At 44.7% G+C, this 18,738-nt stretch overlaps 1 protein-coding gene across 2 annotated transcripts in view; it reads right to left on the bottom strand.

Annotated features, from left to right (window-relative positions):
- The window catches only part of mettl1 (methyltransferase 1, tRNA methylguanosine), a 29,789-nt gene that overhangs the window by 6,322 nt on the left and 4,729 nt on the right, over positions 1 to 18,738 (bottom strand). Inside the window, exon 4 of one of the 2 annotated variants that reach the window (XM_063215890.1) lies at positions 12,625 to 12,738. The exons of the other annotated variant lie outside the window; for it this stretch is intronic. Within the exon in view, the coding sequence (XP_063071960.1) occupies positions 12,625 to 12,738 (114 nt within the window). The remainder of the gene's footprint in view (positions 1 to 12,624; positions 12,739 to 18,738) is intronic. 2 annotated transcript variants of the gene reach the window in all.

Genomic DNA, 18,738 nt, shown 5'->3' with positions numbered 1-18,738 from the left:
CATCGGTCTCTATTCCAGGTACTCAAAAACTACACGGCTTCTGCCCATTGTCAGACACAGTGGAAGCTAGACCATTCTAAGAAGGCAGAGTTGAAAGAATAAGCTCAGTAAAGGATTTTTCTAAATGTTCAAGCATCAAAGGGTATGTTGTAGCTGTAAATGATGGTAGGGATGCACCGATACCGATACTGGTATCGGTATCGGCACCCGATACTGCTCATTATACTCGTACTCGTACTCGTCAAGCACTTGCCGATACCAGGAACAATACTGCTATTACACAAAAAAATGCAAAATCTTGTCACGTTCTGTGGACTTGAAAGCAGCATGGAAAAAAGTGCCACCTCATACATTTACTAACATTTAAATCTACATGGAAATGGACAATAAAAATATCACAGGTGGAAAAAAACAAGGCCATGCATTTATTTTTATTGTATTTTGGTGGTAAAAGGTATCGGTATCGGTACTCGGTATCGGCAAGTACACACATTAATGTACTCGTACTTGTATCGGTTTTCAAAAAAGTGGTATCGGTGCACCCCTAGATGGCAACTAGTGGGTAGCATGTGTTGAGGAATGTATGCCGAGCACTGGAGAGGTGAAACTGAACTTCCTGCATCCTCATGGACCATCTCCATACTTCACATAATCCGATAGACATGCGGTCATGTGATTTTACTATGGTATTACCATATTATATCTAGGTGATTTGTATGATGGCATATTTTTGAGTCCCATTATCTCTGAAACACCAGCATTTCAGGTGTTGTTCATAACATTGCACGCTATGTTTAGACGAGGAACTGGTCATTTTAAAATATAATTTTTTTTGATATTCAATTTTTAATTTTTCAATTTATAATAATTCATATTCTGAGGGTTGTTGTATTCCATGCTGTTTGTGTAATTTGTAGAGCCAGAAAAGAGCTTTCAAATAACACCACGGACATCTTTTTGTGACTTACACTAACTGATATAATCAAGGCTGAATGCATAGTGTCCTCCCCTCATATGTAAAGCTTCGCTAGTCTGTTTCTCCCTTAATATTGGTGTCAGATTCACACCAATGCAGTTATGGGGTGCTACCTTGCTACTAAACAGGCACAGCAAGTATGATTGAAATCCGTGTCGGGTCCCAAAGTGTCTGATTTCACATGAAATGACCCAATATGTACCAGGGGATCCTGTGACTGGCTATGTGCCCATTATGTCGAAAAGACAACAATACTGTACATTTACACGTGAATAATGCCACTAAATGCTTCTTCAAAAGACTTAACTTTCTTTGATTTTTTTGTTCCAACGTTCCCACGCAATCCTTTCTCCCACAACAGAGCTGGCACGTGAACAATGTTGCACCAAATCCCAACCCCCCACCCCTCTACGCATGCACGCATGCACGCACGGAAACACACACACACCTGCTTAATTTCACTGGAAATATTGATTACATTCCTGGTGTACCACATGGCCCTGGCCATTTTACACAGGACGTTTTTTTTCAACTCCCATCTCCTGCCAACATACAGCCCCCACCACACACGCCCACCGATTTTTTTTTTTTACATAAAACCCATGTGGTGACTTTGCCTTTAACAGCTCTGTTGAGCAAAAGCCACGCCGACCCCCTGCCACCCACCCCAACCGCTACCACCAACACCACCAGGCCTAGACCCAGGCCCGGAACCACCACCACCACCACCCCCCACCATGGCCTGGAATAGCAGGCAAGCAAACATGGGAGCTTATCTGCGATGTCATTTGCGTTTGCTCTGGGGCGCGCTCAGATTGTATAATTAGAAGAGTGGCTTCGTGGAAAACGCTCCAGTGGCACAGATTTGCCCGATCCTGCCCATTGCCTGCTGCCTGCACAGGGGAGCTGCTGCAGGTTTGCGCTGCATATTACTGCATGTCTGCATGTGGTGGCGTGTGTGTGTGTGTGTGTGTGTGTGTGTGTTGTAGTGTATAAGTGTATGCATAGTGTCTGTGCGTATGTAGGTGGGAGTTCATGTGTGTGTGTTTTTCTCCGTGGAAGTCGCTTTGGTCAAAGGCCTCTGCTAAATGCTATGTAATGTGTCCACATGTACGTATGTGGGAATGTGTGTGCCCGGTCTGTCACCACTCGGTCCCATTCTGTCCCAATATTACCCATTGGTATGTGTGTGCATAGGGAGAAAGTGAGTGGCTGTAGTGGCTGTTCATGTGCATCTATGTGAGGGATGGGCAACTTTTATGATGAGGAGGGCCAGGTTTTTTGATAGCCACCATCGGTGGGCCACATGACCACTGATTTGACTTCAATTCGCAGAGTTGGAGGTGCAGTTGGTTGCTCACTGACTGCCCATATTGTTTGGAAAGAATATACCGGTAGTACTCTATACTCAATACCCCTGGGGCCAAGAGTATAATTACAACAGATTGATTCAATATTTGTTTTAAAAATATGGTCATTATTTTCTTAATTAGGCCTACAGTTTTATCTACGGGCCGCACTGAGTGAGGAGCCTGACTGACTGACTGAGCCTCCAGTTGCCCATCCCTGATCTATGTGTTCGAGTCTACAGTACGTGCATGTTTGTGTGTCTACATGTGCAAGTATGTAGGAGTGTATGTGCGCGTGTACGTGCACGTGTACGTGCGCGTGTACGTGCGTGTGTACGTGCGGCGCGCGCGTGCCTGCGTGTGTGTGTGTGTGTGTGCGCGCATGTGTGTCTACGTACATGTATGTGGAGTGCATAAGCTTACATGTAAACAATATTACCAAAAGTATTCAGTAACCCATCCAAATGATCAGAATCAGGTGTCATTATAACTTGGCCTGGTGACATGTATATAAAAAAATATCAAGCTATTAGGTACGCAGACTGTTTTTACTAACATTCGTGAAAGAATTCACCTCTCAGAGAATTCCAGTGTGGAACAGTCATAGGACGCCACCTATGCAACAAATCCATTCATGAAATTTCCTTGCACCTAAATATTCCAGTGAACTGTCAGATTTATTGATAAAATTGGAAGAGTTTGGGAACAACAGCCACTCAGCCATGAAGCGGCAGGGCACGTGAACTGATGTCAGTGGACACTGAGGCACACAGTGTAAAGAGGTATTCGACTTTCTTCTGAGTCAATTGGCACAGAGCTCCAAACTTCATGTGACCTTCAGGTTCGCCCAAATACAGTACACATAGTGAGCCATGGAATGGCCGTCTATGGCCGCCGAGCAGCTGCATGCAAGCCATTCACCAAGTGCAATGCAAAGGCCTTGGATGCAGTGGAGTAAAGCTAGAGCAATCTGATGAACCAGTCTGGGTTTGGAGGTTGCCAGGAGAATGGTACATTGACATTCTCCGCATTGTGCCGATTGTGAAACTTGGTGGATGAGGAAGGATAGTGTGGGGTTGTTTTTAAGGGAGTTGGGCTTGACTCCCGACCCGCCAGGTTGGTGGGGGGAGTAATTAACCAGTGCTCTCCTCCATCCTCCTCCATGACTGAGGTACCCTGAGTCTGTGTACTGTCCGGCTGCACTGCTCCCTTGGGGCGCCATTGGGGGCTGCCCCCTTGCACGGGTGAGACATAAATGCAATTTTGTTGTGTGCAGTGAACACAAATGCAATTTTGTTGTGTGGAGTGCAGTGTCACAATGACAATGGGATTTTCAGTTGCCCAGTTGGGCTTTCAACTTTGAATGCTTCAGGATAACAAATGATTTAAGCTCCCAACCTTGTGGGAACAGTTTGAAGCAGGCTCCTTCCTCTTCCAACGTGACTGTGCAGCACCAGTGCACACAGCGAGGTCCAGAAAGACATGATGACAGAGTCTGGGTGTGGATGAACCTGACTGGCCTGCAGTCAAGTGCTGACCTGAAACACCTTTGAGATGAATTGGAGCGGAGACTGAGAGCCAGGCCTTCTCAACCAACCTCAGCACATGACCTCACCAATGCGCTTTTGGGAGAATAGTCAAAAATCCCTATAATCCCCCAATCCCCTCAATTGGTCTTGGTCCAATGTCCAATGAGTTGAATTTGGATTTTTTGGTGCATTTTTTAAAAAAAAAATGTTATACTGAGTTTTGCTTAAACAGAAAAGGGCAAAAATTACAAGCACAGATCATTGAAGATATTTTTTATGATAGCATAGTGAAGATGGTGACAGGAAGCAAGTGGGGAGAAAGAGACGAGGAAGGACCTGCAAAGGACCCGGGCCGGGAATCGAACCCGGGTCGGCCGCATAGTGAACGAGTGCCCTACCGTTCGGCCACGGTAGGGCCAGCTCCCAGATCATTAATAGTCAATACGATACCCTTACTGAAGTAAAACAGCAGAAGGCTCTTTGACTACCGGTAGTTGTTAACTCGGTTGCACTTGCCACATGTCCCCTCATGGATTCTGGCCCATTTCTCCACTGCCAATTGCTGTGTTGTCAGTATAATATTGACTTTTAATGATCACAGGGCTAATAAATTTGTCCGTGTCATTTTAGCCCTTTCCCATTTAAACGCTGTGTTGCAATGAATAAATCCCAGTTCAAGTCATTGGAAATTATCCTCATAGTGTATTTGTTCATATCATATTTCCGGCAACATAAACTTGTCACTAATGATAATGGTCATTCGCACTGAGAAATCAAGACAAATGTCAGGAGGGGTGCTAATAATATAGTCTTCAACTGTACCACTTTCTCAATAGGTGCACATTTACAGTATGTATATAACTATGAACACATTGAAAGAAGATATACGGTTTTGCAAACAGCGTACAGTAAGCTATTGTACATTATTTAAACACGGCACTGAAATGATACAGTATGTGCACTATTGAAGCCAAATCTCATTCTTTCGTCAGATTTTCTCTCTGTCTCACTTGTGCTCTAGTAGCAGTCATCTGTCTCCATGCCAGTGTCCTGCTGGGGTCATGAGAAGGGGTCAAGTTCAGATTAAACATTACCTATGGAGGGCCACTTGAGGTCAGCTGGTGTAACCCCCCCCCGCCCCCCACCAAGGCCGCAACAAGAGGTGCCACTCAACTGGCTGGCAGCTGCTCTCCCCTAATGGAGAGTCTTGTCACGTCATCACTCTTGTCACCGCACCCCCACAACATGTACCACAGCCCACCGCCCCATAGCAGACAACCCCTCGAGCCCACCTCACCACACATCCTTGTTTGCCCACTTACACACCGCTCATTCCCAACCCGACCACCCTCAACACGACTTTAACACACCACAACCCCAACCCTTCTCTTGTTTCCCCACTTATACACACACCCTGCTTGGGTATGAGTCTGATGCTGAGAGTGCATATAAGCACTCACGCACGCAAACAACCACAAGAATTTGGAGCCCACCACGGCATTAATAATAAACCAACATACATACACAAGCCTGAGATTACTCACACCCACTATGGACATAACACACAACCACACGTGTATGTATGTATGTGTGTGTGTGTGTGTGTGTGTGTGTGTGTGTGTGTGTGTGTGTGTGTGTGTGTGTGTGTGTGTGTGTGTGTGTGTGTGTGTGTGTGTGTGTGTGTATGTATGTATGTATGTATGTATGTATGTGGCGCGCACACGCACACGCAAACACCTGTCACCACATCTGTTGTAAATTTGACAGGCAAAGAAATACAGAACTCACATTGATGATGACACACGATTGGATAGAAAAAGTAAGAGTGGATCCTGAGAGAGTGGGTGGAGAGAGAGAGAGAGAGAGAGAGAGAGAGAGAGAGAGAGAGAGAGAGAGAGAGAGAGAGAGAGAGAGAGAGAGAGAGAGAGAGAGAGAGAGAGAGAAATGACAGAGAGATGAAAGAGTGATGGGTGAAGAGACAGATTTGCAAAAGGAGGAAGCAGGGGAAGGAGGATACGGAAAGAAAAAAATGTAAGTGTATAAAAATGAAGAGTGTGGGATCAAAACAACAGATCATGGAAAGAGATGGTATTAGGTGGAAAAAATAAGATGAGTGGCTCATTACATTATGACGAGTGGAAAGAGTGAAACAGAAACAAACAGACTTCATGTGTGGCACCAATTCGTCTGCCTGCATGTCTACCTGCCTGTCTGTCGGTCTCTCTGCTTGCACGTCTGTCTGTCTGTGTCTGCATGTCTGTCTGTGTCTGCCTGCCTGTCAATCTCTGCCTATTGGTCTCTGCCTGTCGGTGGGTCTACCTGCCTGCCTGTCGGTCTCTGCCTGTCGGCCTACCTGTCTGTCTGTCTGTCTGCTTGCCTGTCAGGTGAAGCCAACACCTGTTCAGACAACACTGCATCTCTCAGCCCTGTCTAGCACTTGGGAGAATTGTAGTGGCACGTTTACAGAAGAGGCTTGCGTCAGATGGATACAAGGGTTTTTTTTTTGTTCCATGCCATACTGCCTCTGTAACACTTTAGCCTAAACCACCCACCCTCCTGCTCTCACTCCCTACCTCACTTACCCATGCAAACAGAACAATGGCACGGGTCTCTACTGCTCTTGTTCGCCTTGCTTGCGTTTTTCGGACACTAGCAAAAATACAACATGTGAAGCTTAAACAAGACTTTCTTCAGTCTAGCATCTGCTCTGCTCTGCTCTGCCAGCTCCCTCAAGAAAAATGTGCCACGCACGTTGTAATGTGGATGTCCCCGAGCTATATATACCGGCTACGTCTCTGCCTCTGCAACACCAACAGGATCTTTGCAGTCCAAGGCAGAAAAGGAAGTCTACTGCGTCATAATGTCGCCGTATGCATCTATTTACATTGTGTGGCATTCCTCCGCGGGGTGTAATGTAAGGTGAAAGAAGCGGAGAGGAATCCAGCGGCAGTGTGTGTTGTTCAGCCCAGAGTGTCAGGAAACCTCACAGTGCGAGTATGCTGCAGACGAGCAGACGTGCTGAGATCGCTCAACATTTGGCCTGGCTTTGCTGCCAACGACGCTGTTGAACACTCGCCACAAAGCGGCATGCCATGACGTTTGCTTAAGACAGTCCAGCTGCGACGCTGTACACCATAATAATGTGCTGTGTACCAGACCGTTCAGCCGTGATGCTGTATGCTATGACGTACGCTAGACTACTCAGCCACAAAGCTCTATGGTGTAGTCCAGACTCTTCGGCTGCGAAGCGCTAGGCTGTGACGTATGTGGGAGCTTCTCACTGGATGCCACAGATTTGAAAATGTGAGAAGAGGAATTTTCTAGATTCCAACTGGCTGCTATCTGCTTACTGGGTCAATAACATTTTGGTAGTGGCACATATCAGGTTGAGGCAAACACAGCTAAAACCACTATTGTATGGATTAAAGGATTTGTTATTGTTAATGGATTATCTAAGAAGGATATTCATTGCAGTACATTGATTACAAATTACTTATTAATTTAGGCACATTAGCTGTTGTACCACCTGATGTCTGAGACCCCCCCCCCCCTAACAAACAAAAAACACCATTGGCCCTTATGTCATTGAAATGTATAACTAGTACAGCAAAACTGAAAAAAAAACTGAAAAAAACTGAAGACAGGCTGATCACCAAAAATACTGATAACAAGAAGATGGCTGTTTGTGGTGGTAGGAGTGAGGAGCAGGCTGTTGTAAACAAGAGAGTTCAGAGATGGGATTAGAAGGTGAACAGAGACTGGAATGGTACGGATGACTGTCTAATGTGTCCAGAGAGAATTCCACAGTCTAACTAACAGCTGACAGATCCAAATCGTGCAAGTGGCCATGCAGACTATGGGTGGCCTGGAGCAGGGGTGGAACTTAAGTTTTTCCCCCACCATTCACTGTGGCAGGTATATTTTAAAATCTACCAGTGAATCGCCATTTTACCACTCAACTCATAATAATAATAATAATAATAATAATAATAGTAGTAGGGTGATCCTACGTTTCGAGTGCGCTTTTAGGTCAGTGGAATTTATTTATCTATTAACTGCATCCAATGATGTTTTGGACATTAGCACACATTTATCTTTCATATAATACAGAAAGTGAAGACATAACATTATTTTCCTCTGCAGGAATGAATATTTAATACTGGTTTTGGACGTTTTCATGCCGTCCTCGTTTTCCAAATGTCAGATTCAGTCTTCATATTAGCATGTAAAAAACCTTGTTTTCTCCAAGATCATTGCAAATGTTGATTCACGGTAGTTATCACAACATGACAAAACTGTTGAAAAGTCTATCATGCTTTCCATTATGCATTCAATTGGCCATTTTGTGTGTGTCCCGTGTCAACATGTTAACCGTGTCACACACCGAAACTCCCACCATAAATCAATAAGGGTTTGGTCCTGAGTGCTCTGACCAACGCCATAAAATGTCATTACCTCTTTGGGTGGTGATGTGAAGACTGTTTGGTAAGTTTTGAGTTCACCTCTTCCATAATTTAATCCATTATTTTCTATGGTCTTTTTTAATCCATTATTTTTCTATGGTCTAAAATTGCCTGTCAACTGTGTTATCGACAAAATCATAAGAACCTGAATTAGAAATCAAAAGTAGAAAAACACAGATATAGTGTACAAAGACATGAATTGATTATGGTGTTTTGGCGGAATTTCTGAGGTCTTCAGATAGCACAACACTCTGAAAATGGCTGAAATGTCAAGCTGTGTCACCGTCAATTTTGTTATGCATCGGCTATGGCAAACAAAATCATTTGTATTTTAGGGAGATGGGTTTGTCTGCTCAGCTTTTTCTCCTAAAAAAGTGCTGACTTGTTGCCCTGCACTGACCGTAACGCAGTTGAGTAACACGGTTGACTGTTTTGAAAGTGTTTGTGCTATTGATCCCTTATGTGTTGGAAAAATCCCATGAACAGATACTAGGGATTATCTCTGCAGAGGGAAGTCTTGTGTAAGGAGGGTGACTAAATTCAAATCAGATGTTACAGGGATTTATAATGAAAAATGTGTCAGTCTGTATCACAGTGAATCATAAAATCCTACTTATGAAGCTCAACAATCACATTTTCTATATCAGTTGCACAGATTAATGGCAGCATTATTGTTAAGGGACATAAGCACTTTCAAACGTATGTTGTTTCAACTGTGTAGTATTTTTATATATGTTTGAAATGACATAGAATTTGTCCATAACACTGTTGACAAAATAATCAAGCAAATGTTCGCTTTTATGAGAATGTTTAAGATTAAGCTTGGCAATTTGCATGTTTGGAAACTTAAATGTATACACTATGGAAACATCTAGGTCATTTATTTGAAAAAAAAAAAAAACCCTGATATTGACATTTTGCGTTTGCCAAAAGCGCACACGAAATGTAGAATCACTCAGTAATAATAATAATAATCAGTTCATTATTATTATTATTATTATTATGAAATCTATTATTCTTAGGATTATTATTAAATATTTATATGTTTGTGTCAGGTTGACCATGTCCTTAAGAAAGGAGGACTTCTTATGAGGTCGGGGGGTTTGGGGGCTCTCCCCATACATTTTTGGATTTTTAGATGCAATTTCCTGCATTCTAATCAATTTTAAGGTGAAGAATGGCAAACCCCAGCGGACAAAAAACCCCCCCCAAAAACGCTGGGACATTCAGGCTATTCATCGCTCGAGTTGAGGTGAAAGTTTCACCCATCAAAATGACTGGTGGGTTGAAAAATTTACCTGTCAGCCCTGAAATTTACCCGTCCTTGGCGGGTGGACGGGTACCTAGTTTCAACCCTGGCCTGGAGAGAGGAGAGGTTGGGGAGGAATGTGGGAGTACTGCTGTAGGGAGGTGTACATTTCACTCATTCACCAGTCTCATGTTTAAAGTGGTGGTTTGCTATTTTAGACATTACCGGTGAGCCATGTTTTTGTGACTTCTGGGGTGAAGTAGAGATGTTCTCATCACAATTTTGACATTTGGTGCTGAACGGAGCATTTGGGTATTCAAGACTGCAGGCCCCCACCTTTACATTGACTCCAAACCATAGATAGTAACGTAAACAAACACACCCCCATTTCCGGTCGCGCGGAGTACTAGTCAAACCAATACAATCAATGAAGACGGACAATAATGATAAAATATATTCTCTGGAAGCGTATTGTGTGGCGATTTTCGAGCCAACGTATCGCTGCCCACCTCTGACCACACTGTGAGTTTCATGTCTCTGCAAACGAAAGTTTAATGCCATTTTATGATTGATTGCTTGAGTGCTTCATTGGAGTCAATGTAAAGGTGGGGGCCTGCAGTCTTGAATACCCAAATGCTCCGTTCAGCACCAAATGTCAAAATTGTGATGGAGAACATCTCTACTTAACCCCAGAAGTCACACAAACAGGGCTTACCGGTAATGTCTAAAATAGCGAACCACCACTTTAAACATGAGCCTGGGTCATTTCCTGATCCTTCCCTGTCTCTCTCTCCCTTCTCGATTCCTGTCATCTCCCACTGTCCTGTCTCAATAATAATAAAATCCCAACAAATGTTTTTAGAAAAATAAAAAGTATGGAGGAGCTTAGGTCATAGATGGCTTTGAATGGTGAAAGCAGGGCATTTTATATTCGATACGAAAATAGATGCTGAGCCACTCTCGAACCTTCTGGTCTGAAAGTGACGGCACAATTTTGGCCACAGAACAGTACTGCATTATCATACCGCTGGGGGAATTTATTGGGTCATTTATTAGTGAGCGGTCAATACTGTAAAGGTTCTTTACACAAAATAATCTTGGCATATCCTTGTAGCAATGTTTTATGGAGGGTATTGAGCTGAATCTGACGAATGAGTTGAGTGTATCGTTAGCCTAGTCTACACATTCTTTATCTGCATCACGATGACCAACGGTTCGATACAATGCACTATTTTTTAAATGTATCCTTTTTATTTTCACAAAAAACTATAATGATAATTCATAGGTAGAGCAGGTTAGAAGTCACACCACAAGTATTAACAACTGTTCACAAATAATAATGAGGAGGATTTGAAACTTGAAAGCACCATCACATCATATCAGGGCTTGTTTTCTGCACCGAAGGGTAACAGAAATGTGAAAAAGTGCATCATGATACTGCCTTCTAGCATTGCGATAGAGTATCACGACTCTGTGCATCACGATTTCTCGCTTCAATACAATATCGTTACAGCCCTAGTTAGACCAGTATCATATATTGGGGAACGTCATTACAACATGGCATGCCACTCTCCTCACTCTGTACTGGTTCACACTGCGGTGGCTACATTACTGTGCCCGAATGTTTCTACAGTAGTTTCTACCGATTCCTTCCAAGAAAAAAAACCCACTGAAGGCATTCATGCATGGTGCCAGCTTGGCATGGCACTGGGTATACAAGTAGTATTATTGTGCAGGAAATCTGTCGGGCAGACTCGTGTGGAGCCATTCATGAGGCACCTGTCCAGCCTGCTTCTGCACTGATAAAGCAAAGCCGCTTTGGAGGGAGCGGAAAACGGAAAAGCTGCTGAATCACCATCCACTGTAACGTTACTAAACAGGTTGGCACTCTACGTTGCCTCTTTCCCCTTAAGTGCACCACACAGCCCTTAAAAGACCCCATTTCCAATGCTAGCCTAGAGAGAGGCAGAGAGAGAGAGAGCGAGCGAGCGGGCGAGAGCGAGAGCAAGAGAGAGCTATTGCGTGTCTGTGGCCCGCTGCCATAGACGTATAGAGAGGTTATTTGCAGTATGACCTTGGGGTATTACTTTGAATTATTTATTCCTTCATTTATTTAGTTGGGGGAAGGGGGCACCCACCAATGCCATTAACCACTCTGGAATTGAATTTTTCCAAACCAAAAAGGCACTGGAGTCTGGACTGGAATAGGCCCAGGCTGTTGTTTCATTTCATTTCCATTCCTTAACTTAATAAGGACAGTGCACATTCATAAACATCAATGTAAATCTGCCACCAGCTTGGTTGTTTTCAGGAACAAAATCCTTTTTGGCCAGATGTTTTTTGACCATAATTGCCCCTTAAAAACCCCAAAACGCATGGAATAATAAACATGTCGTCCATTCACTGTTCAAAAATAAAAACAAAAAGGGTAGTATTACTACACTGGTCCTGTGACCCTTGGAAAGGGGCTAAGACGAAGCAACACCATCCGGTCAGGCAACCCCCCTCCCCTCTCCCCCGGCCCTGTGCCCACAATCCCACCTCCAGCCTGCTGCCTAAGAATGGCACACAAAACATCACACAGCCAACCTATTAAAGATCAAGCAGAGAACTGTGCCAACTATGGCAATGCAGCCCCTGCAACACCCATCCCCCCCACCAACCCAATCCAATCTCCGATTAGCCTAGTTGTGCGACAAGACGATTTGAGGACAAACATGGGGCTTACGGGCCAGCAGGGGGGAGCGTGGCCGTGAACATGATTCGAGACGGCGGTGTCATGTCAGGACAGTGGCAATTAAGCAAGATACAGTAGGGGCCTCGCCCAGCTCCGCTCCGAGCCCTCCACAGCCGCCTTTGAGGCGTACGCCTTTGGCCGCTAATCTGAGTCACTTTAGGGAAATAATCTTGGCTTCCAGCTGAGCTGCTGTTTGGCCCCTGGGGTTTGGGGAAGTGGGTGGACAGGGCCTTGAGGAGGGGTTGGGTATAAGGGTAGGGGTAGGGCGGGATGGGGTGGTCTGAATGTGTCTCTTTGTGCGCTGCGTTTTAAGAGTCTTACCCCGATGCGGAGAGTGTAGGCATACTCGGCCAGCAGCGTCGGACTGATGATTCGCCACTTGTGCTTGGTCTTCTTGAAGTGGGGGTCGGGGAAGAGGAAGAACAGCTTGCTGAGCTGGAGCAGCCCACAGATGGAAGGAAGGCGATTTCAGGACACAGACAGACAGACAGACAGACAGACAGACAGAGAGAGAGAGAGAGAGAGAGAGAGAGAGAGAGGAGGGGCAGAGAGGAAGTAGAAGGTGGAGAGGGGTGAGAGAAGGAGAGACGAAGAGAAAGGGGTTGAGAGAAAGGGAAAGAAAGAAAGAAAGAAAAAAAGAAAGAAAGAAAAAAAGAAAGAAAGAAAGAAAGAAAGAAAGAAAGAAAGAAAGAAAGAAAGAAAGAAAGAAAGAAAGAAAGAGAGAGGGGGATAAATGCGGTCAGTTGGGGACACAAATCACATTATAAAGTGTGTAACTTCATCCTCTCCAATACAGGTCAAACACAAAGCATCACACATTACTGCCAGTGTGCATGCTCTTTTGTTGAAGCCGAAACATTGGCGTTTACACAGAAAGAGAGAGAGAGAGAGAGAGAGAGAGAGAGAGAGAGAGAGAGAGAGAGAGAGAGAGAGAGAGAGAGAGAGAGAGAGAGAGAGAGACAGAGACAGAGACAGAGACAGAAATCAGAGAGGCGTGATTCACATAGATAAAAAGCCAGGCAAAATGAAAAGGTGGCACTGTAATGGTACACTGGCCAAGCGTGGGTGTTCATATTGCTTTGATCATTTATTTTATATCATATAATCTAAATCTTGCCCGGGATGCGTGGGCTTCCAAATGGAGTTCTTCTGGGGGTTTTGGACAAAGAGTGGATCATCAGCTGGTTTTCTTCCCCGGCCACTCTGGCCACACCACTGCATATCAATAGACCTAACCTTCAGAGACCCCCCACACCCATTGCACATTCACGCAAATGTGAGCATGTAGTGCACGCGTATGCACGCACGCACAAATTATCGTGCGCACACACAAACACACACACACACACACACACACACACGCCCACACTCACTAGAGGAGGTAGAGATGCACCATGCATCACCTGTTTCCCCACACAGGTCTCAGCATTCTGTGCCTTCTGAACATGCCGTTAGACCACAATACTACTCACTCGTACATTACAAATACTTCATATACCAACATTGTAAATACTACATGTATTAACCAATGGGTTTAAGTCACTCAAATACAAGAGTAAAGTTCAACACCACAGATAGAGAGATAGAGAGATGGAGACAGATGTTGTCTGTATGTCGGGTTAATTTTGTTCTGCCGATGGAGAGTTCAATATGGCAGTTGAATAGCAGTAGCAACCCCCCCAAAAAACAAAAACAAAAAAATACAATGAATAAAAGCAATGAATAACAGGCACGTGAATGTAGGGCAGGAAACAAATTGCACGGTCAATCATAATCTTTTAATCGGCAGCGATCAAAGCACCGCAGGCTAATCTCTATTAGTATGTTTTGTAAACGTTTTCTTCATATTCCGTACTTCGCCATACATTGCGTTCATAGTTTGTTCCTTGTCAGCACACTAGCACAAGCATGATCACGTGATTCTGCACGATTCAGCAAATGAAGGACAATTAATTTCTGAAATTCTACTGCCCACTCCTACATAGAAAACAAGTTTTACGGTTCCAAGCATTTCATATGGCTCAACCTTATCAGACCATGTAAGTAGGCCAAGAATGAAGATAAGATTTCAGATAAAGGAACTAAATTCACAGACAGCAAGGGTGGGGGGGCACACGAGCCCCTAAAGAATGCAACATATGGAGCAGAGCGAACTAACGAACACTGTACCGAATAATAAACATAACCTACTAAATTACGTAAAGCTGGAAACCCTGCCGGCGTGGAAGCAGCAGCAAGCATACTATATATATTAGCTCGGTCGGCACCGTCACTGTGGCTGGTTTTCAGGAGGCCCCATTAAAAATCGCCGTGCAGACAGGCCCCGTCCCAGCCACCAGCGGAGGCACGCAATCAAACTTTATGTTGAGTGAAACAAGCTCCCTCTTCTTGTGCTTTTTTGTCTCGCTGGGTTTTTTAACCTGCCAGGGACAGGGCTAGGGCTGCTGCTGCTGCTGCTGCTGCTGCTGCTGCTGCTGGTGGTGGTGGTGGTGGTGGTACTGCCGGGAGCCGTCCCGCTGGGAGCCTGGCGAGGAATTTCCCCACTTTTAACAGGTTTTATTCAAATAAACTCCAGCCTCCACCGCTTCCCCCCACCACACACATGCCGAACCGCCACCAAACATCCAAAGCCTACACATCCCGTCCCGCCACCAAATATCCAATGCCGAACCCTCCTCACACACCAATAGAGCCTTACACCCCCCCCACACACACACACACACACCCACAAACAGACACACACACACACACACACACACACCAACAGACAGACACACACACACACACCAATAGACACACACAGTACACACACCCTACTACATCCCTTCAAACACACACACACACACACACACACAGCCCAAAGCCCACACCACCCCATACCGATACCCAACTACACACACAACCAACACACACCCAGCTCCGCCATCCACCAAGCCACCCTCCCCCCCGGTCATGTTTTTATTAGCCAAATAAATAATGTCCCGTTCAGACAGGAGGGTTAGCAATGGCGGCATAATTATTGGGAGCATGGAGGAGGAGGAGGAGGAGAAAGAGGAGGTGGAAGAGTAGGTGAGGGCCCCGGGCCATCGCTCACTCCCTCTCTCGCTCGCTCTCTCGCTCGCTCATCAGGCTCTCCCCTCTCTTCTCTCATTCCTCCAGTCTACCCTCCTCCTTCTCCTCCTCCACTCCCACTTCTCATGCTGGAAAAAAACACAGCACACTTTAATTAGCACGTCAGGCGAGACCAAGCGAAGAGAATTGACCAAAAAAAAGGAGGACAGAAAAAAGAAAGAAGGAAAGAAAGAAAAGATGGAGAATGATGAAGAAGGGGGTGTTGTGGTGGTAGCAGCTGTGGTGATGGTGGGGGGCAGGGGCAAAAATAACAAGAAAAGTGCATCTAGAAATAGAGGCACAGCAGTTTGTTCTTGCATGCGTGCGTGCGTGCATGTGGACTCATAAGGGAATTTTTTATCCACTCCAGATCCCTCTCCTCGACTTTCTCTCTAAAAGTAAAACCAGTTAATCCCATCCACTCCATTGAGCCTGGAGAGAGTGACGGCAGGGCACCTTAGCCCACCACCCCTACGAGTCAACTTGGGCTGTCTGAGAGAAAAGAGCATCATCTGGCCCGACTGCTAAATAACCACTTCACTCATCATGAGCGATGGAAACAGTTACGCCTGACGCACCCTCCAAAGACAGGGAAGGGAAGACAGACAGACAGAGAGAGAGAGAGAGAGAGAGAGAGAGAGAGAGAGAGAGAGAGAGAGAGAGAGAGAGAGACAGACAGACAGACAGACAGACAGACATGGAAAGAGGAGGTAAGAGAGACAGACAGAGATGGATAGGAGGTGCATAAGAGCACCAGAGAGGGGTGGGGGCAGACAGACAGAGAGACAGACAGACAGACAGACAGACAAAGAGAGAGGAGGTGAGCAATTGGGTTGAAGAGATAGAGGAAAAGCATTAGCAGAGACACATAATGAGAGAAAGAAAAAGACATAGAGAGAGAGATGGGAAAAGAGATAGTGAATGCCGCGCTGGCCGCTCATGCACTTTCTGTCTTTTAGCAACTATCTGACAGTGCCATAACCGTCACAGCACACACTCTATGACTGCAGATGACATGAGACTAAGGAAAGCAGAAGAGGAGACATTGCACGCTACAACAGCACTACTGTCTGCTTCAGCAGTGTCTGAATCGTCACTAAAAAAAAACACACCATCGCTCTTCCCTCCCCATGAATAAATGCAATATTCCACCAACACGCCATATGACGCAACCATGACGGTGGGCGAAGTGGTAGTGTTGCTTGCTTCCAGTTCACACACATAGAGGCTGGAATTTGCTGTGCTGTGCAACCCTACACGTGCATCAAGAGTGCACAGAGCGAGTGCTCAGACTTCCAGCAGAATTGGTAGAGCACTACGCACAACACTGTAGGTAGGACCTAAACGTCACTCGGCTACACAATCGTTTGCATCACCTGGTCTCGCCTGGTAAAGGCGGATGTGACGTCACATCACGTCACGAACATTTGCCCGTACAAGTCTTTGAAAAATGATATTACCTGCGAAACTGCTAAGTTTCAAAACAAGTAAGGCACCTATACGTTATGAGTAGTAGCGTACCGTCATGAAGAAATTAAAACCAACATATGTTGTGCCTACAAAAAAATGGCCAATACCAGGAAGTTGTTTCATGGATATAACCAAAACGATTATCTTCGGTAGAGCTCCAAATGACACACACCTTACAGGGGGGAGTACCACATGATGTTTTAATGTGAAATGAAGGGCCCAAGGTAAAAAAAAAGCTTTTCTCCTTCAAGTTATTATGTACTACAGTGTTAATTTATGGGGGGCTGAGGAAGACTATAGCTGCTGAGGCACAAGCTACTGGGGATCCTTCAATAAAATAAAATGTATAATTTTGTTGTTTAAAAAAAGAAAAAGAAAAAAATCACAGAGGAAGACAAAATACCACCCATCTCCAGAAGAGTTTTCAGCTGCTCTGAGGAAGTGCTCTGAGCACAAAGTGTACCAAGTGGGCCATATAAACTCCTTTGAACAAAGCAGGGAGAACAGAACTTGAACCTGAAGGCAAGAGTTTTTACAAAACACTTTCCCATTTACTACCTTTGGAAATCCCCCAGATCCCCAACTTTGGCTCCATTTCTACTCAGATCCATCATCGGCACAGTAGAAGGAACACCCCGTTCAATCGGCCGTGTGGATTACATAAGAGAGACACAATAGATAAGCAAGGATGCTTTCTTTACCCCAAAACACTAAGATTTGGCTCGCAGCACTCGGCAAGACCAAGTGCGCCGTCAAAGCAAACATAAAAACCTATGATTGATAGTATGAAACGTATATATGTATGTGCTTCAGGGAATCGTACATCTGAACATAGTGGGAGAGTGGGGCATTGATGGCAAAGATAGCAAACGCAATATTAAAACCCTTCAAGGACGGTATAATTTATATAGGATCAATAAGTTCTCTTTCACATAGGTGTGAAAACATGGATGGTTCAGATGTTCAGACTTTACTCTTGCTTAAGGACAAACAATGCACCTGACTAACACCTACAGTGTATACATTCATTACATTCGAACATTCAAAAGATGATCTTTACATTGTAGATTACAATCGAAGGAGGCTATTTTCATATACATAAAAATGTTTTGTGGGGTTTTTTTTTAGCTGTTATTGAGACAGGACATAGAAGACAGGAAAAGATTTGGATAAAGAGACCGGATAGGATTGGGATATTACCCAGGCTGGACTCCTTCCTCTCCATGGGCATGAAAGCCCATTTGTCGAAGGGTGCCACAGCACAGCCCCTTTTAGTGTAATGACTGAAGCACGTGTACGGTTAGGTCTGTAAGTATTTGGACTTTGGTACAATTTTCCTCTTCTTGGTTCTATACAGCAGCCCAATAGAGACTGCAGACTTTCGGCTTAAATATGCAGACTTTCATCTTGAATACAACTTTCAGCTGCAGAGTGCATCTTAAATATGAGGGTATTTACATGCAAATTAAGTGAACAGTATAAGAATCACAAACGTTTCTATATGTGCCTCCCAATTTAAAGGACCAAAAGTAATTTGACAAACTAACATTTACACATCAAACTTTCACTTTTTAGTATTTGGTTGCAAATCCTTTCCAGTCATTTACAAGCTGAAATCTGCAATGCATAGGCAGCATTGGACACTGGATGTTATCCCTGGTGATGCTGTGGTGGGCCCTCTACTGGAACGGTCTTCAGTTCCTGCTTATTCTTGGGGTATTTTCCCTTCAGTTTCACCTACAACAAGTAAAATGCTTGCTCAGTCGTACTCAGGTGAGGTGATTGACTAGGCCCTAGTCAATCACCTCACCTGAGTACAACTGAGCAAGCATTTCACGAGCTGGAACTAGGTCA

This window comes from Engraulis encrasicolus, chromosome 14, assembly GCF_034702125.1.
Source record: "Engraulis encrasicolus isolate BLACKSEA-1 chromosome 14, IST_EnEncr_1.0, whole genome shotgun sequence".
Lineage (NCBI taxonomy): Eukaryota > Metazoa > Chordata > Actinopteri > Clupeiformes > Engraulidae > Engraulis > Engraulis encrasicolus.
Note: the sequence above shows the minus strand (reverse complement) of the source record. Positions and strands in the feature narration are given on the sequence as shown.